Source organism: Sciurus carolinensis, chromosome 5 (genome assembly GCF_902686445.1).
Source record: "Sciurus carolinensis chromosome 5, mSciCar1.2, whole genome shotgun sequence".
Classification (NCBI taxonomy): Eukaryota; Metazoa; Chordata; class Mammalia; order Rodentia; family Sciuridae; genus Sciurus; species Sciurus carolinensis.
The window spans coordinates 37,917,413-37,937,390 of NC_062217.1; the positions used below are offsets into that span (position 1 = coordinate 37,917,413).

General features: G+C 38.3%; 1 protein-coding gene across 6 annotated transcripts in view; it reads right to left on the minus strand.

The window, feature by feature from the left end:
- Positions 1–19,978, minus strand: part of Rnaseh2b (ribonuclease H2 subunit B) — a 91,267-nt gene that overhangs the window by 28,707 nt on the left and 42,582 nt on the right. For 4 of the 6 annotated variants that reach the window (XR_007108789.1, XR_007108788.1, XM_047553392.1 and 1 more), the window contains exons 6-9: positions 18,318–18,382; positions 16,478–16,583; positions 13,886–13,967; positions 12,445–12,487 (exon numbers count right to left, since the gene is read on the minus strand). Coding sequence is in view for 4 of the 6 variants with exons in the window: in XM_047553392.1 (XP_047409348.1) it covers positions 12,445–12,487; positions 13,886–13,967; positions 16,478–16,583; positions 18,318–18,382 (296 nt within the window). In the remaining 2 variants the exon portion in view is untranslated. Of the gene's footprint in view, positions 1–6,200; positions 7,953–12,444; positions 12,488–13,885; positions 13,968–16,477; positions 16,584–18,317; positions 18,383–19,978 lie in introns of those variants that run through there. The other 2 variants (XM_047553389.1, XM_047553391.1) reach the window with 2 other exon arrangements.

The following is a 19,978-nucleotide window of genomic DNA, read 5'->3' on the forward strand; positions in this document are numbered from 1 at the left end:
TTCCTCTTTGGTTAGTAGAGTTGTGGAGAACATTATTAAATTTTTATTCTGTGTTGATATATGGTTTGATCTTAAGTCACTGCTGTTACTTGTGGTTATTCTCTCCTCTTAAATAAGAGTTGGTAGCTTGATCTCACGCTCTGATCATGCTCATTGGGTGCACTGATGCTGAGATATACCCCACAGCCTAGGGCATATTTTGAGAGACAACTGCTCACTAGAAAGACCATCACATGACAGAGGACAAGAAAGGCATCACCACAGATGCACAAACCACAAGGGAATCAGAAAGCATGAGAAAACAAGCCAACAACATACTTTCAAAAGTGCATAATGTCCCAACAACTGAATCCATAGATATTGAAGTGGATGAAGTGCTAGACAAAGAATTTAAAAAGCTCATTATTAAAATGATCAGAGAATTAAAAGAAGAACTAAGGAATGAGCCAAGGAAGTAAATATGGGAAAGAAAAATGCATTTCAATAGATATTCTGCAAAAGGATCAAACGAACCTTGGAAATCTCAATAAATCAAAGCAAAAAAGAAAACATACATGTCAATAAACTAAGCAATAGACTAAGCAGAAGAAAGAATATCAAGGCTCAAAGACTATGTGGATGAATTAGAACACTCAATCAGTAATAAAGAAAGAAAAGAAAAAAGAAAAAGCCAGGCAGAATATACAAGAATTTGGGGACAATGTTAAAAGGCCAAACTTTAAGACTCATAGGTCTTAAAGAAAGAAAGAAGATACACAAAAATGTTCTAGAAAACTTTTACAGTGAAATAATAGCAGAAAACTTCTCTAATTTGGGGTCTATTTCATAAAACATGCAGAACTGAAGGCATTTAGAACTTCATATAGGAACAAAAAAGGACCTCTCTACAACATAGTTAAATTATCAAAAAATTCAGAACAAAGATTCAATCTTAAAAGCTCCAAGAGAGGGCTGGGGTTGTAGCTCAGTGGTAGAACACTCACCTAGCACATGTGAGGCACTGGGTTTGATCCTCAGCACCACATAAAAATAAATAAAATAGAGGTACCGTATCTACCTACAACTAGAAAATATTAAAAAAAAAAAAAAGCTATGGGAGAGAAGCACTAAGTCACATATAAAGTCAAACCCATGAGAAAACAGATTTCTCAGAAGAAACTCTAAAGGCCATGAGAGTATGAAATTATATATTTCAAGTCCTAAAAGAAAATAACTGCCAACCTGGACTATTATATCCATGAAATCTGTTCAGAATTTAAGGAGAGGTAAAAACCTTCCAAGATAAGCATAAATGAAAGGAATTTATGACCACCAAGCCAGCACTGCAGAAGCAACTTAAAAATAGTAAACACAGAGGATGAAGATAAAAATAACCAAGAGAGCTTGGGAAAGAAGACATTTCACTAGAAGAATAGATAAGCAAATGAGAAGAATGATTCAAACATTAGAAATAAAGCAAATGACAAAAAGTTACACACACCTCTCTATAACACTGAATGTAAATGGTCTTAATTCTATAATTAAAAGACAGAGACTGGAAGATTGGATATGACCCAAATAGGTTGTCTCCAAGAAATACACCTCACAGGCAAAATCCTTCACAGACCGAAAATGAAAGGATGGAATATGAGATTCCATGCAAGCAGAATTCAAAAGCAAACAGTGTAAGTAGCTACTCTCATATTAGACAAAGCAGATTTCATGCTGAAACTAGTGAGATGAGGCAAAGAAAGTCATTATGTAATGGTAAAGGGAACAATTCAACAAGAAGATATAATGATTATAAATATTTATGCCTTAGATGCTTGTGCATCCTATTTCATAAAGCAAACATCAAAGACACCACTCTTACTAATAGGTCATTCAGACAGGGGGGTAAAGGAGTAAAAACACAACAGATTTAAACTAGTCTGTAGATCAAATGAACTTAACAGACACTTACAGAATATTTCATCCAATGACAATATACTTTCTTTTCATTCACTTAGAACTTTCTGCAGAATTGATTGTATAATAAGCCATTAAGCAAGTCTGAGCAAATACAAAAGAAATGAAGTAATCCCCTATATCTTTTCAAATCATAATAGGATAAAATTAGAAATAAACAGCCAGAAAAGTTACAGAACTACATAAATACACAGAAATTGAATAATGCACTTTTTTTATTGCTGTTTCTTATCTTTTTGTATTTAGTACCAGGGAATGAACCCAGGGGCACTTAACCACTGAGTTACATATCCATTTTTTATTTTGAGACAGGATCTTGCTTAGTTTCTGAGGGCCTTGCTAAGTTGCTGAGGCTGGCTTTGAGCTTGCAACCCTCCTCCCTCCGTCTCTCAAATCACTGGGATTGCAGGAGTATGCCACCATACCCGGCTGAACAATGAATGATGAGTGGGTCATTGAAGAAATCAGGGGAGGAATTAAAAAAATTTTGGAAACAAATGGAAATGGAAACACAACACGCCAGAATCAGTGGGATACACCAAAGGCAGTTCTAAGAGGAAATTATAGTTATGAGTGTTTCATTTTTTAAAAAAGAGAAAGATCTTAAATAACCTAATGATGTATCTCAAGGTCTTTAAAAAATAAGCCAATCCCAAAACTAGTAGAAGAAAAGAAATAACAAAGATCTGAGTTGAAATTAATGAAATAGAGACTTAAAAGAACAATATAAGTAATCACTTGATTGATTCTTTTAAAAGAGAAATGAAACCAATACGTCCTTAGTTAAACTAACTAAAAGAAAGAGTGGAGACACAAATTAACAAAATTAGAGACAAAAATGGGAATATTACAATAGACACAGCTGAAATCCAGAGGATCATTAGGGCTTATTTTGAAAACTTTTATTCCAAAAAATGGAAAATCTAGAAGAAATGAATAAATTTCTAGAAACATGATCTACAAGAGCTGACCCAAGAGGATATGGAAAATAACAAGAAAAATCAGACTGAAGAAGTAATAAGATACCTCCCAACAAGAAAAGTCCAGGATGAGATGGATTCACAGCTGAATTTCACCAGATCTTTAAAGAACTAACATCAATGTTCCTCAAATTATTTCATGGAACAGAAAGGGAGGAAATGCTTAAAAATCCATTCTTAGAGGCTATTATCACCCAGATATCAAAGCCAGATCAGGACACATTAAGGGAAGAAAATTACAGATAAATATTCTTGATGAACACAGACATGAAAATACTTAATAAAATACGAGCAAACTGAATTCAATAATACTTCAAAAAGACTGTCCATCATGATCAAGTTGGTTTCATTACAAGGATGTAAGAACTGTTTATAACTTATGCAAATCAATAAATATAATCAATAACCACATAAATAGAACCAAGGACAAAAATCACATGATCACCTTGATGATGTGGAAGAAGCCTTCCCCTAAATTCAGTACTCCTTCAAAACAAAAACCCCGAAGAAACTAGTGGTAAAAGGAAAAACAAAGGAACATCATGAAAACAGACGGAGGCCATTAAGATGAAAACAGGGAGCAAAGGGTATGAGATGCTGGGGAATGAAATTGATGAAATTACATTGGGTGCATATACAAATGTACCACATTGAAAGTCACATTCTACAAGTTGCCACCCTCCCCCCAAAACGCATGCAGAGGGGAAAAAAATAGGCTACTTCACCACATATGAACTACCTACCACTATAAAGTGGACATATACAATGAACATATACAACTTTTTTAAGAATACATGTTTCTGTTTAAATTGAGACAGTAAAAGGTGGTTAGGGTATATATATTTTTACTATAAAGGTATCCTCTCATGGTTCATAATACTGAAGGTTATCATTTTCAAAACTCAAAGAGCACAAGGTCATGAGGATGTCTGTGTTCCTTATCTGTGGTACAATGTTTCTAACACAGATATATCATTATAAATACTGGGACATTATTCACTTCATTGATAATTCAAATAAAAAATACCCATACCTAGAACTTAAAATAAAGGTACTTGTCACCAAAAAGAGATTTGAGATCTACAGGGGCAGAGATGTCTCCTTGCACCTTCCAGATTCTTGACCATGTTGCAGAAATGAATTTAAGAGCACATCAGGTTTAAGATAGCAGAGTAAGAGATTTATTAAAAAGGGAAAGTACACACACAGGAAAGGGAGTGCAGGCGACTGCAGAGAGCCCTGGGCAAGCCTCCCTGCATATAATGCCAACATTACTATATCATATGCTGAGTGATCATCACATATCTGTGGGCATGAGGAAATGTGGGAAGTCCAAGTAGAAACCAGTCACTTGATTAGCAGCTCATATCTCCTCCCTCGTGGGTTTTACTATTACAATGGGGGGGGGGGAGGTTTTTGGTCACATCTTGGTCAAAGTCCCTGATGAGCATGCTACATGGAGTTGTGTGTTCCTCTGGTTGCCTTGGAACTATTCTGTCACAATGTCTTTGGTGTTGTTTCACTGGCTAATCAGTAAGGATCCTCAGGGCTTAAGGTGACAGAACGCAGGTAGGTTTGCTCACGAGTTGTTTTGTATGTCAATGGTTTCACAGGCATGCCTCTGTTGAGACTCAGTACTCTCTGTACCCCTCAATTTACCTATCTTATCTCCTGCATGGAGACTTAGATCCCTATTCTTAACAGGTTGCTGAAGGAAGATGGTCTATCTTTTGGAGCTGCTTCAAGCTGGAATGTGATGTCATCCCTACTTATGCAGGGATCTAAAGTCTCTTCCTGCCTATCTACAGAAGACAGAGAGAGGCTAGTCTCAGTTGCTGGAAAAGGTCAAAGTCTATTCACTACCATCATTCTGGCTACTTGCCTAGAAAAACAAGTAGGTAGTTGAGATAGTATTCCAATGCCACAAAATAATCCATGGCACAAAAGTAACCCAACACCTATGAGGGTCATAAGGAACATTAATATTTTTTCCTAGCTATTTCCTTTATTCCAACAAGAGAGTCAAACATTTAGGCTAAGGGTAGAATCATCAGTCATCACCTTTACCTGGTAATGCAGATCTTACAGGGCTACAGTAATGTTGCCTCATTATTGGGGATACATATACAACATTTAGTTTTAATAATGGCACAGGCCCGTGACTGTGCAGATGTTAAGATGTCAAATGCCATATGATTCTGGAGCACTGTTTTTCTCACTAAGGCTACCTCAACACTTAATAGGGTTATTCGTTTGGTGGTGTCATTTAAAGCTCTTTGAGTAAAACTAATCAAGGCTTCTATGTGCCATATTACATTTTCTAGCCCCGTCTGAAGTACAAAGATGGAAGCTAAATGGTCATACCAGTAAAGGACAATTTGTGACCATGTGTCATGAACGTCTAGGAGGTTAATAAACTCACTTGTTAATCCAACATCTATGCATTCAGGGATATCCTAGGGTAACATCTACCCAATCACCAAAGGGGAAGCCATGGACTCTCTGGTAGGGCATTTCTAAACAGGTGGAAGCTGTCTCTAATTCCTTGAAGCAGCACCTTCCAAATATATTAAGCAGTTTCTATTGTGCCACGGTCAACCCATTCAAAAGTAAACTGTTCACTGTGACCCACGTTGTAATGGGATGCAAAGAAAGCATCCTTGAGATCAAGGCCAGTGAACTATGCAGATTAACTCATTATTTGAGTCAAAATAATGTATGGATTTGGGATTATGGGTTGAAGGGGGATTAAAGCCTCATTAATTGCCTGCCAAGCTTAGAGCAGTCGACAGCCCCCTTAGGTTTTAGGACTGGGAGAATGGGAGTATTGCATGGGGATACCATGCTTAAGATAGAGATAAGGGGTTAGAACCCTTGGCAGGCCTCAGGCTAGTAGGGGATTGTTGTTTATGGGGCTATGTCTTCGGGTCTTCTCGAAAAATAAAGATTGACTAGGCATTTATTGCCTTTCCTGGTATCTTAATGTCCCAAACTTGAGGAACCATTACCTTCAAAACGTCCTCAGGTAGACCTCCAATCTCTCCCTAGATGGTTCTGTTATCAGCGCCCCAATCAAGGGGGGGTGAATGTTTAGGTGCTAAATGAAGAGTTACATACATAGAGCCTAAAAATCTTTCCCTAGCAGAGGAGAGGGGCCTTCCAAGAAAACCAGGAAGACTTGAGTAATAATTAGTTCTTCAAATCTGAGTCAGAGATGCTATAAATCTTTTGACTTCAGAGATTCTGTCAATACCAGTCACAATACAGGTTTGATTAGAAAGTGGTCTAGAAAGTTCAAGTAAGGCAGAATATGAAGCCCCATATTCCATAATTTTACCTGCAATGTCAAGAATCACCTGAAACTCTTCATGAGTGATGTCCAGCTGGTCAATGGGGGCAATAAGAACCTTGGGCATACACAGTCCTCAAGAGCAGTCATCATGGGAGTGGCTGTCCATCCCAGCTTCCCTGTGGAGGCAGGGGCAGTCTCTCCCCAGTGTGTTCCCTTCCCCCTTTACATAGGGACAAAGTCAGTATGATGTGGTTACTGTTTAGGGCAATTTTTCCTCCAATATCCAGATTCTCCACACCTGAAACAACTGTCAGGTCTCCAGTTTTTCCCCTCTGGACTATATTTGCCTCTCACCCAGAGACTGCATGGTGCTTCTCATACCAAATGAAATTAATCAGCCTTGTTCTCTAGCCTTCTGTCATCTCCTCTGGGCCCTCGTAAACTCTTCCATTTATTCTCTGTGGAATGCCACAAAGGCCAAATCTTGCAGCTCCTTCAAGGACAAGAACTGGTTCATGGCCTTTTGAATCTCTTTTTTGATGTGTGAGGTAACCTGGTAGATGAAAAGTATCCCTAATAGCAATTGCACATCCACAGAGTTAGTATCAACAGAAGAATATTTCTGGAAGGTCTCAGTCAATTAAACAAAGCAGGATTTTCATCTTTTTCCTGTTTTACCTTCCAAATATTATCAAAATTTTCTTGCTTCTCCATATACTTTTTCATTCCTTTGATAAGACAAGCTATCTTGTGGTTACACCTAACAAGGTTGGTGTGTCCTGGTTGATAATTCCAGTTAGGGTCCTTATGAGGTATGGCTATATCTCCTAGTGGTTGGTTAAAGTCTTGGGTAGCCAGGCTGTCTGCATATGCCCAAGCTTCACACAAAATACCACCCTTTTCTTCGGGAATGCAATAGGAGGAAAATACTACATGTAGGTCAGACCAAGTGAGATTAAAGGTCAGAGTCAGGGTCTGAAATTCATCTATAAATCAGTTTGGATCCTCTGAAAATTGTCCTAACTTCTGTTTGCCTTGAGCCAAGTTTGACAGAGCAAAAGCGACATATACTTCCGTGATTTCTCCATCTCCATTTGAGACTTCCTCGAGTGGATGGAGACTGGAGAGTATGGGGTCTCCAGGAAGGTAAGAGGTTCTGCTGCAGGTTACTCCTGAAGGGCTGTTCCCCTTGGATAGAGGCGGGTATGTGAGTTGATGAGAAGGTGGGCTGAGAGGTGGACCAGATGGGATGGACTGAGAAACCCATGGAATTAGTCTGGGGAGAGTGGCAGGTTTTCAATGGGTTCGTCAGATCCCTTTGCTTGTAACTGAAGGGGAGGCACACATGGCATTCTAGGGCCACTGCTCAAAGTACATCCTCTAGAGGAGCACTCTCTTCCTGGACTTCAGTTAAAGGAAAATGGGCATTATGTAACTTACAGAGACCCTCAAGTTTTGGGTCCTGGTCCTCGTTTGCAAAAGAGATCCAGTTACAAGATGGTGTTAAGTTTTAAGGTCCCATTTTCTGGCCAAACTTCCCAACTTTCCAATTTGTATTGAGGCCATACCATGTTGCAAAGAAAAGTTAGTCTGCTTTTATTTATACTATCAGCCTTAAAGGCATCACAGTTATTTAAGATGCAGCCCAAAGGAGAATCGGTGGGCACAGATGAGGTATTATCCATTTGGAGAGGTATCATTATCTTGCTTAGTGATGAATATGCCCCTCTGCTCTGGAAAAAGAAAAGAGAAATTGAAATAAACAAAGTCCTGTCCACTAGGTATGAACTTATATCATCTTAACTGGTGTCTTATGACAGAAAAGTTAGATATCCTTGTCTCCAACTGACACCTTTGCTGCTAGTCATCCTTATCCTTGGAGCCCCAGGATCCTTCAAGTCTGCTTGAAGTCCTATATAAGAAGAGACAGATAGGACTCTGGAAGCCAGGCTTGGTGGTGCACACCTATAATCCCAGCAGCTTGGGAGGCTGAGGCAAGAGAATCACATGTTCAAAGTCAGCCTCAGCAACTTAGTGAGACCCTGTCTCAAAATAAAAATAAATAAATAAATAAATTTAAAAATGGGCTGTGGATGTGGCACTGTGGTTAAGCATCCCTGGGTTTAATCCCTGGTACAAAAAAGAAAAGAAGAAAGATCTACAGAGCTCTGAGGATGTCATTAATGATGAAAAAATGGTTCACATTTCTTTTATTGGCCCATGAGCCTATCAAGGATAAGGCTTAAGATGACCATAGGACCTTTTTGTGAACTGTCTCAAATCTCATAATCCACATCTCTCCCACAAGCCCAGAGCATATGAACAGTATATATTTTATGATCAAAAAACAAGTGATTCTGGGGTTTGCACTTATACCAAAAGGGGAACAGAGCATCTGGGTTGCTGGTACAAAGGAGTTTGGCAGTTGGAAAGATTATGAAAAAGAATCAAAGAAAGCCTTAAAGGAGGGTCTCTAGATACCATGATCACCCAAATCCCAGATCACACAGAGGATAATCAGTAACAGATGAACACAACAAGCAGCAATGATGGAGGTACTGTAAAAGGGTGGCAGAGCGACCCAGTAGGAAATTTACCAGTGCCTGGAAATGATGCAAGAATTCAGGTTTCCACAGCAAAGAAAAAAAAGTGAATGAATACAAAGAGCAAGGCTGGAAGGGAAGAATGCCTACCGTCCTCTTCATTATGCAGGGATTCTGCAAGGTTTGGATTACTGTGTTGATTTTGGAGGTCGCCTCTGAGGCTGTCACCCCCAACGTGAATTTCCTCTGCTGTGTCTCAGGTGTGACCTACATGTTTTAGGAAACATGAGGGTGCTGAAGATACTGAGTGATCAGCCCTTATGAGTGTCTCCCCAGATGAGTTTGTTAAGATCCACCTAACCCAGTGCCTCTTATCTTTGATATCTTTATGATCTGACACTCGTGTTGCCCTAAACCCAGAGGAAAGGAATCTGCAGATATTTCAGAGGGAGAGTAAGAAAGAGAGAAAGAGAGCGAGAGAGAGAGAGAGAGAGAGAGCGCCAATGGATTCCCATTCAATGTGGCATGGTACTTCCTAAACCCACAGGATGATGTTAGAAGTCACCTGTGTGGTCCTTGGATCTGCTTAATATAACGAACTAGTGCTGAACAGGGGAGCCACAACCAGATAGGAAGGTTGAGATTATGTTCATGGGGAAGGAAAAAAAACAGCTGCACTTTCTTAAGAGTGCAAGAAAAACATGTCAGGTCACTCACTGGGGGTCGGTTCTCACCAGTTTACCTCCTGGAGGGCTCACCAGAGCAATGCTACTTATACAAAGGTCCAAGAGATCTCCAGTAGTAGAGGACACCTCTACCTGGACCTTGCAGATTATTGACTATGTCACAGAAAAGAATTTAAGGATACATTTGGTATGAATAGCAGAGCAGGAGATTTATTAAAAAGGGAAAGTACACACACAGGAAAGGGAGTGCCAGGCGACTGCAGAGAGCCCTGGGCAAGCCTCCCTGCATATACTGCCAACATTACTATATCATATGCTGAGTGATCATCACATATCTGTGGACATAAGGGAATGTGGGAAGTCCAAGTAGAAACCAGTCACTTGATTAGCAGCTCATATCTCCTCCGTGGGTTTTACTATTACAATGGGGGGCGGTGGGGAGGTTTTTGGTCACATCTTGGTCAAAGTCCCCGATGAGCATGCTACATGGAATTGTGTGTTCCTCTGGTCACCTTGGAGCTAGCCTGTCACAATGTCTTTGCTGTTGTTTTACTGGTTAATTAGTAAGTGGTGGTCAGGGCTTAAGGCGACAGAATGCAGGTAGATTTTCTCACGAGTTGTTTGTTCTGTAACAAGTCAATGGTTTCACAGGCATGCCTTTGCTGAGACTCAGTACTCTCTGTAACCCTCAATTTACCTATCTCACTGCCACTGGAATATAAAACATTTAATAAGCAAAATGATTTCAATCAAGTGTTTTAAAAGCTCACAACCAAACAATGTGAGTTATAGGTTCTTCTTTAAAAAAAATAAAAATTATTGTGGTACCTCTCTGCACATAACTAGCTTTTGTTATTCCCAGCACATTGTTGAATATGTTGGAAAAAAACATTAATGGTGAAGTTTTGTTATTTAAAATACCCAATCACTATGGAGTGACAGGATATTTCAGCAGAAATGGACAAGTAGCTCAGAAAGACAGTACTAATAAGGATGTGACTAAATGGGTGCAAATCTGGGAAGAAAAGAACATACACCAGAGTAACATGAGGATTTGTTAGGCCTGGTCTTCTCACTATTAAAAAAGATTTGCAAAAAGGAACTTGGGAACATCTCTAAACCCACTGGTGACACCCAACTTTGCTAGCTGATAGTGACAAATTCAAAAGATTGCAGGGGAGGAGGGTAGGAAGCTGAGCTCAACAAAAGCAGAGATATGACAGTAAGGGAAAATGAGGCAAAACTAATTTTGATGGCAGGCTCCCTGCTGTCCATTCCAACTGACACAAGGATGCCTGGTGGCTGCTGGGAAGTATTTCCTGAAAATGATCACACATACTGCTATAAAAAATCAATTGAATTCTTGGCACAGACAGGAATGCTAGCTGAAGACATAGTCTATGCTTGCTTAAACTGTGGTACATTATCCAGTCCAGTTTGTAATGTGCATACCTCATCCAGGAGATAAGGTTGAGGCTTAGGAAGGACAAGATGCTGAGATCTGAATCAGAGCTTGGCAAACTATGGCCCACAGGCCAAATCCAGCTGGTCCTGGGTTTCATAAATACAATTTTATTGGAACCTGGTCATACTAATCATTTATGTATTTTCTATAGCTGTTTCCTCCCTACAACAACACAGTCACTGGGCTGTAACAGAGACTGTATGCTTCAGGGAGCTGAGATATTTACTGTATAACCTTCACAGAAAAAGTTTGCTGACCCTAGATTTAAATCAAAAATGACAAAACCACAAACGACTTAAATTTTGGAAATTAAAATAAGAAACAGAAAAATGGAACAGAGAATAAACTTATGAGTTACATTACTCTAGAAGGTATCAAAAGCTAGCACTTTCAAGACTTAGTTTAGGTCAATTCATAAATTATATCAGTTTCTAAGGAAGATAGATATGTGGGAGAAAGGAATGCACTTTGTTTTTTGAGGCAGAGAAACAAGAAACACTTTCAGAGCACCTATCTTCTTAGGTAGAACAAGACAATTACTTCACTCTGTCCCCTGGATACTGCAGAGACTGACTACTGCACTGGAAGAAGCATTGTCTGACCTAGGATGTCCTTAGGTCTTACAGCAACTGACTTCTGCCCAGTGCTCTTCTTCAAGGGGGCAAAAGATGCCCCTTCTCTGACAACCGCTGAACGTGGCCCCAAATAAACACGAATACACTTCCAATTTTCAATCCAAGTAAGCTCAACAAAAGCAGTTTTTTAAACTGCTAACCCCACCTCCAAACAGAACATGGTAGGAAAAAAATTCCTGAGCATGCTAACTACCAAGGCCAGCTCACTGCATGTACCGGGAAAGAAAAGTTGTTTTGCATCTGAGAGGTGACCACTGCACATTCTGAAGGCACACTTCCTCTGCGGCTGGAGAATGATCTCATTGAACAGCAGTGTTTCTGTTTATTCTCCGGCCTCAGAGTCGCACTTACTCAGCTGAGATTTGGCTTAGACTAAGGGATGCTACAGAGTAGGTGTGGATTATGACTAGCTTTTCTAGTCTGTGGATCTGGGAAATAAACAAGCTATAGAGAAGCTGGGGAGAGCAGTTTGAGAATGTTTGGAAGAGGAAAAGGATTCCCACTAACAGATGACATCATTTCAGATTCAGACTAGAAACATGGTTCTCCTTGTTCATCTTTGTGCTATAAAACTCATGCTCTATGAAGCTCTGGGCCAGTTGCAATTAGATTTGGCAAAATGAGTTTTAGTTATATCGTTCTGGGTCATTAATGAAATTAATCAAATGGTCTAGCTTAATCAAGAAGTCTTCATTTTAATTATATATCTATAATATTTTTATAGTGGTACCTTCTAAAATGAACTTGGTTTTCACATTTGGGTAAAATCTATGATAATTAAAAATACTGATGGAATATATATTCTATGTTTTACCACTCCATGCAAGATGAATTTTGTATGCTTTAATACATAGTAAAACAAATTACACTCAAAAATCTTGGTCATAGTTCCTTACCTTTGATGGAGGGTTTGGCAATGAAGCTGAAAGTTCTGGAAGCCTAACGAAGTTAAAAAAAGATCACAGTCATAAGTTTTCATAGGCAAATAGAGGCCGGGCCAACATAAGAGTTAGTGAGTCCTACTTTTCATATAGTTTTGCCACTACAGATCCTCCTGTTCAATCACCTCAGAATAAAGAATGGAATCTCTCTAAATCAACGCATCTTCATTTTGATACTTAATTCCTTATGTTGAAGCTGTTTAAACCGAAAAACAGAAAAACCCTGAACCCATTTGTTGAAACACAATTGGTTTTTGTTGGCCTCCACAGATTAGAGTTTTGGCACTAGAGTGTTTTTTCTTCATAAATTATGATGTTAGCATTTATTTAAAAGTGACAATCATTTTAACAGTTGACAAAAGCCACACAAACTTTACCTTTTCTCCCATTAAAGAGAAGTTTACCTGGCATAATCCTCTGCCAAAGTCTTTAACCCAAACTTGAAATTTTAATGGAAAGAAAAAAAAAATCTAAACAAATAATGGAATACAAAGATGCAGTCTCTAGTAAGACAAGCATCCACAAAATCCCAGGAAATGTTAAACAGAAGGATGGCTATCAATTTAAAACAAGTTTTCAAGATACTTTAGTAAAGGGACCAATTTTCACTGACTATTTTAAAGTGGGACCTGTGGAATTTGCTAAAAAACAAACAAACAAACAAAAAAACCCAACTCTATCATTATCTATTATGGATTTAAAAAAAACTATATTATTCCCTATTATGGATTAAAGAAGAAAAAGCATTTAATAAGGATCAGGAAAAACTATTAAATCATCCACACAATAAGCTCTTACTAATTGCTAAAATCTTGAAAATAAGCACATTTCTTCAACAAAAGTATTTTCTTTATATTATAGTAAAGATGTTTATAAAGAAAGGAATATAAATCAAGTCATTCTTAAAATTATTCTTCCATTCCTCAAGGACAGAGATTGTTTTTCATGTGACTTTCAGTTTGAAGTACTCAGCATTATGAAGGCACTTAGTGAACATCTAATAATAGTGAAAATGGTATAAAATCTTTAAATGCAATCTTCAAAAATATTCTACAAGGCATCTACCCTTTCCTCTCCCCTCTTTCTCTTAAAACGATCATAAAGAACCAAGTTAGTTAAGTCTCACTGGGGATAAAACTTTAAACATTTTTGTCCTCTAACATAAAAAGCAATAATTCCAATCCCCAAACCCGCTAGTTGCTGCAATCAGTTTCCACCACATCAGTTTGTTCCAATCGATATCTGTTATAAATCCTCTCCACTCCATATAGTATATGACAAAGCTCAAGAATAATCTCTTATTACACAGTTACATGATATGCCATAGAGAAACCTGTTGCTGGGGAAACCAAGAAGCACAAAGGTACTTGTTAATTAGGATTATACCAACACTTACTTTAAATATTTAGATAAGTCACCACTTAATTCTTTAGGGATGTAATCAGATACCAGACCATGGGCATAACGAATATAATCCTCTGAAAGAAATGAAAGAGAGTGAAAGAAGATAATTAGGAATAATTATGGTGGTTTTATAGTCAAATTGATCACAGTTCAAATTCTTAGTCTATCTGAACTTAGGAAACTCAATTAGGCTCTAACCTCAGCTTCCTTGTTGGTAAATGGTGATACTAATACTATGTGTCAGAGCAGAGACATGATGGATGAGATACAACACAGTATGATACCAAAGATATAATAATATAATATATAATACCTACTAAATTTAACAATACAAAAAGCAAAAACTCGGGGTTGCTTTGTTAGTTGAAGTCCTTGAATATAAATAAAATTTAAAAATCAGTTGTAATAATACAAAATATTAGTCTCTTTTTTCTAAAGCTAATCTTTTCTAAGTCTGCTCCAAGTGATTAATCATTGAATAGTAGTGAGAATACTCATTTAAGGTAAATAAAATATAAGTTAACTTATGACTTATCTGTTAGATATTAGCCTCATAAGAACTTTGAACATTACATATACTTCTAAACTAATAAAATGCCTTTTAAAAACTGAAAAACAACTCACACAGCAGAATATAATCATTAGTTCTAGAATATCTGGAATTGTAGTACTAAAATGCAGCTCTGCCATTGATTAAAAACAGACAATAAAATTTGTTTCTAAATGCTGCTCCTTAACTCAGCACTATATACAGATTATATGGGGCAATCAAACTTTATCAGGAAATGGGATAACCACGGGGGGATATGAACTATCAAAAGCAAAGCCTGGGTCTGCTGCAGAGATGTTCACTTGCTTCCTTTCTTCCCTTCTTTTCTGCCTTCGAGATAAAGGAACAATGTACCCTAGTATTACTCAGTAAATGACTGCCGTCTGGTAGTTAACTGATCTCGAAAATCTGTAGTAGGAGATTTTCATGGTTGATGTAGAACAGAAAGTTATCATTGGATCCTTCTTAAAATGTGCTTGTGATTCTGGGCTAGTAACTTATACAGTTACTCTTGAAGAGACAAAGAAAACTATCTTAAGAAAGTCAGCTTACAGGTTATTCTCTGCTTCTGGTACCATACATACCCCATGCTAAGAAATGTAAAGCTTATTTTATGGCTGGAACATTAGACAGCAACACAACCAAGCCCAGAAACTTAGATGTAAAGTCTTGGTGAAAGCCCTGGACTCAGAGCATAAGACCTTACTTATCAGCTAGGATAAGGCATCCACCTCTCTGAGACCACAGTCATCAATTTTTAAAGTAAGAAGATCTGTCTAAAAAACCCTGTAACAGGGCTGGGGAGATAGCTCAGTTGGTAAAGAGCTTGCCTTGCAAGCACAAGGCCCTGGGTTTGATCCCCAGCACCGCAAAAAAAAAAAAAAAAAAAAAAAAAAAAAAAAAAAAAAAACAACAACAACAAAAAAAACCCTGTAACATCCCTTTTCCTACCAAAAAACAAAAACAAAAACAAAACAAAACAAAATAAACACTATATATGTATATATGGCTCCACTGGTCAGCCTCCATCCATCTCCCCATGTGGTTCACTCCTTCCCCTTCTTCTGTCAAGGCCAATTAAAGACACTGACAGTTCATGAATTTGGTATGGAAGGCATGCTGTTCACCACCCCCAGAATGGCAATGGCCAGCTATGTCTCTATGAGCAATGAGTTATAAAACATATTTCTGCAAATCAAAGACTGTCTGAATAATCCATCAAAAAAGGTCACTGTTTCTCATGTTAATTTTTTTAATGGCTAAAGTGAGATATTAGAAGTTGTATACCCAGAACAAGGGAACACAGAACCTTGAAGCTAAAGGTCAGAATAATTTCCATCTCATCCTTTCAGAATGGTAATTGTATTATATAATTATTTTTATTTTTTAAAAAATGCACATACACATACGCTATACTGAAAAAAGCAAAAGAATGTAATACCTTAATAATCTAAAAGATAAGTGAGTCATTTTTCATCTAAAATCAAAACACTGAGAGCTATCTTAGGAATTATGCTTCATAGGAATAAGATGCAAAAAGAAGCAGCTCACTAGAAACCCTGTGCCAGAGGAAAGGTACAAGAAAAAGGCAAAAAGTGTGAGCTTAAGAGTTGGATAAGCTCCACCAGTAGTTCAGTTTTGTCATTTGCTGCTGGGTAACTGGACTGAGCCTTGACTTTCAGGACTTTCTGGGATGATCAGGAGACAATGTTTGTATGCTAGCAACCTAGGCTCTGGAACATAATATATCCTTAATAAATGACAGCCAGGGTTCTTAGGGTTGCTATTACTATTGGTACAAAATAATTATATGCTGAATGAATGATTCAAGTACCACTCAGCAACAGAACTGATCTATGTTAGAAACAGCATTTGATTCTGAAATACCATGCACAACTGCCCTAAGCTCTATGAGAACACTGTAGAGAATATGGAGCTTCAGTGACATTAAAGAGCTTTAAATTCTTAGATATGCATTTGCACATAAGCAACTTACTCAGACAAAAATTATTTCTGATGAACTGGTTTACTTACCTTCTTTGCTGTCCAAAACCTGGTCACAAGAGAAAAATGCAGATGACTGCACCCGAGCATTAACGTTGACATTATTGGTTTTTAAGGCTGCCACAGTTTGATTAACCTACAAAGCAACAGTAAGGGGAGAAATTGGGGGATCTTCAACTTTATAAATTCATGACTTTCAGATGGCCCTCAATCCCTTTAAGATCTGGGAAGAAGTGTTTGAGAACCTAGCAATAGCTCCACTGAATTCTGCATACTTGGAGAGAGGCTGAGAGCAGCAACATTTCAGGATGATCTCAATATGTGGACTTCCTGAGCCCACACAATATGAGAAGCAACGTACTGTGGTGACTGAAAGTGCCGACTCTGGAAACAAGCTCCTTTGGTTTGCTCTTTGACCAATCACTTAACCTATTTGTGCTTCTATCTGTGTAACAGGCATAAAAAGTATTCATCCCATGGAACTGCTGTGAGACTGAATGAGTTAAGCATGTAAAGTCCTTAGAAGTGAACCTGGTACAAAGCTTATAAGTAATTTCTAGACAGAACAAAAAAATATAAAATATCCCACTTCTTAGGAAACTTGATCAGTAAACATAAACTTCACTTTACTGGTCACGTCATTATCATTTGCTAAGAGCAAAAATGAAATGCCAAGATTTTGCTCAGCATTTTCACCTATATACAATACTGCTATAATATAGCACGTGGCAAGAGGAACTTGGTGCTACTTACTAAATTTTTATTACTTTGTACACCTGGAGCCTGATTAACTCTACAGTGTTCATTTGCATGTTTCCAGATTCCCAATGTGCTCAGTGATATAGTCCAACAAACAAACATGGCTTTCACACGTAGGATCCAAGGGAACCTTAGCAAACAGAATTATAACTACTGGTATCCATTGATTCTTTTTCTTTTGGGTACTGGGGATTAAACTCAGGGGCACTCAACCACTAAGCTACATCCCAGTCCTATTCTGTATTTATTCAGAGATAGAGTCTCACTGAATTGCTTAGTCCTTCGCCATTGCTGAGGCTGGCTTTGGACTCACAATCCTCTTGCCTCAGCCTCCCGAGTTGCTGGGATTACAGGCATGCGCCACCATGCCCAGCTCCACTGATTATTAATGCAAAGTACATGATACTTTCTTTAGACCAGTGGCTTTCAAAGTTTTTTTTTTTTTTCTAACTACAACCCATAGTAAGAAATATACAGCAATTCAAGATCAAACACACACACAAATATACATTTCATACAGTACTCCTTAACATTTACTCATACTCTGTGCTACATATGAATCCATTCTGTTCTACCCTAATTCACTTTGTCCTGCTCCATTCCAAGAGAAATACTGGTTGTGATGTATTAAATCAATTTGAAAAATACTGCCCTGGACCTTGTATTAGATCAAAATCACTAAGACATAAGGTTTCTGTCTTCAGTATTTGGATACTTAGAGTGGACATTGTCTAAGGTCTGAATACCTTTCTCCTGCCATCTCTTGCCTGGCTACGTGAGCAACATCACCCTGGAGATACCTGTGCAGTTAATACCAGCGAAGAGAATCAAGCTTGGTATTGTCTGACTTGGAATATTCAAATCTGTACTAATCAACAGCAAGAAATACTTTCATTCAGGACCAGGGAGAAATGAGGATTCAGGTCAAAAGAAAACACCGTTTCTTTTCAATCTTGTATATCTTTATACAGTTTTACCATTTTTATTACATATACAGGATGGTCTTTGAATTCAATCTCATTGCCTTATCTAAATATTTTTAATATGTGTACTTTTTTTTTTAATAAACACATTTAAAAAAAAATCACAAGGCACTAGAGAGGTACTATACCTTTTTTTCCAGCCACTTCAATGTCTTCTCTTTGCTATACTTGTAATATTTCTTGTTGCCTATTTCTGGATTGATGGGGGGAAAAACCCTTAGTACAGTGAGTTAAACAAAAAGAGAAACTCAAAGTAACATCATATACAAGTTAACAATTTTAAAGCTTTCACAATAGTTTATATTCTTGAAAAGCCCAACCTATAAACTTGAGAACATACCTGGTCCATTTAAAAAAAAAAAAAAAAAATCCCCAGAGTTTGGGTACCTCAGAAATTATCTAATCAAAGAATGAGTAGGAATTAAAAAAAAAACCCTCAAATTATACAAACGACACTAGAGAAAAGGTAATTTAAAAAATGCAGTAAACTAACATGATAAACAACCTTAATTTTTCTGAATAATTTTAAGTTCACCTCAATGTTTTTGAAGAAAAACTTTCCTTTCTAAAATAAAAATGGTAATCCCGGGGGGGAAAAAAACACTGGAATCAGGCAGATGCCTAAGAAGGTCGCTGTCCATGTTCAGGGGCAAAAATAAATCAAAAACATCTTAACTACTCAGTTTTGCCCTGGTGGGATTAATGCAGCTTAAAGACAGCTATATCCATCTTTCAATGTATTACCAAATATAATCATAGCTATTTCAGGGGAATTCAGATTTAGTAGGTTCAACTTGGCCCTTTATGGGTATAAAAGTTCTACCTCTTAGATATTGTACTTCTCTGCACCATCCACCTAGCTTCATACATTATGTCATTAAACCAGGATTTCCTCTGAAACATGTTTCATTCATGGGGTTTCTTCTTCCTGTGTAATTAGCAAAGGCAGCGCTCCCACTCCAGTCTTCTTTATGACCATATAGGAGTCATCTTTATGGCTACCGGAAACCCTAAGGTCAATGCAGACCACCATCTGTGAGCTATACAGAATGACACGTCCCCTTCCTCCCCTCCATATGGTGGAAAATGAAAATTGCTTATTCAGGGGTAGTTTTTTGCAGTCTGTTAAAAGGTTTGTATGGAAGAGAGGCTGAAGGCCCCCACCTCAGTCTATTTCCTCCCCATTTCTGCACGTAGCTGTCAACGTGGTGGGTAAAATGAGGCAGGATGGAGTGGGAGCTGGACCTCCGCACCCATCTCCTGAGGATGTGTCACTGGAATAACAAGGAGGAGGGACAGAAGCATATGACATTGTATCAGAAGTATGAGGATTTCTGCTCTCCTGGAGCCAGGACAGCCTGGAAAAACAGCCCGCTGCAGAAGCAAGGCTGGATTCAGCTTCTCTGGAGACAATATCCCATCAGGATTTCAGGGGAAATTTAACAGGCACAGCTCACCCAGTAAGTGTACACTGCTGAATGCCTTTTAGAAGTTCCATTCACCACCTGAGTTAGGACTCTAACAAAGCTCAGTGCAAGCCTCTCCTAAGAAATCCCACCTTCTGTGCGTCCACTTCTCTTGTTCCTACCTCCAAATTTTCTAAAAGAACTGCAACTTGCCGTAGTTTTTGTTCCTGGTTCCCACTCCCTGAATCCCCTAGGCAGAGCTCTCCTCTCCCTCCTAGAAATGGTCTCTCAGAAGAGGTGGAGAATACAGACAGCCATACTGCCAGGGCTCACGCACACCCTTGCATGCCTTGTCACCTTGGGAAGTCACTTCACTCCCCAAA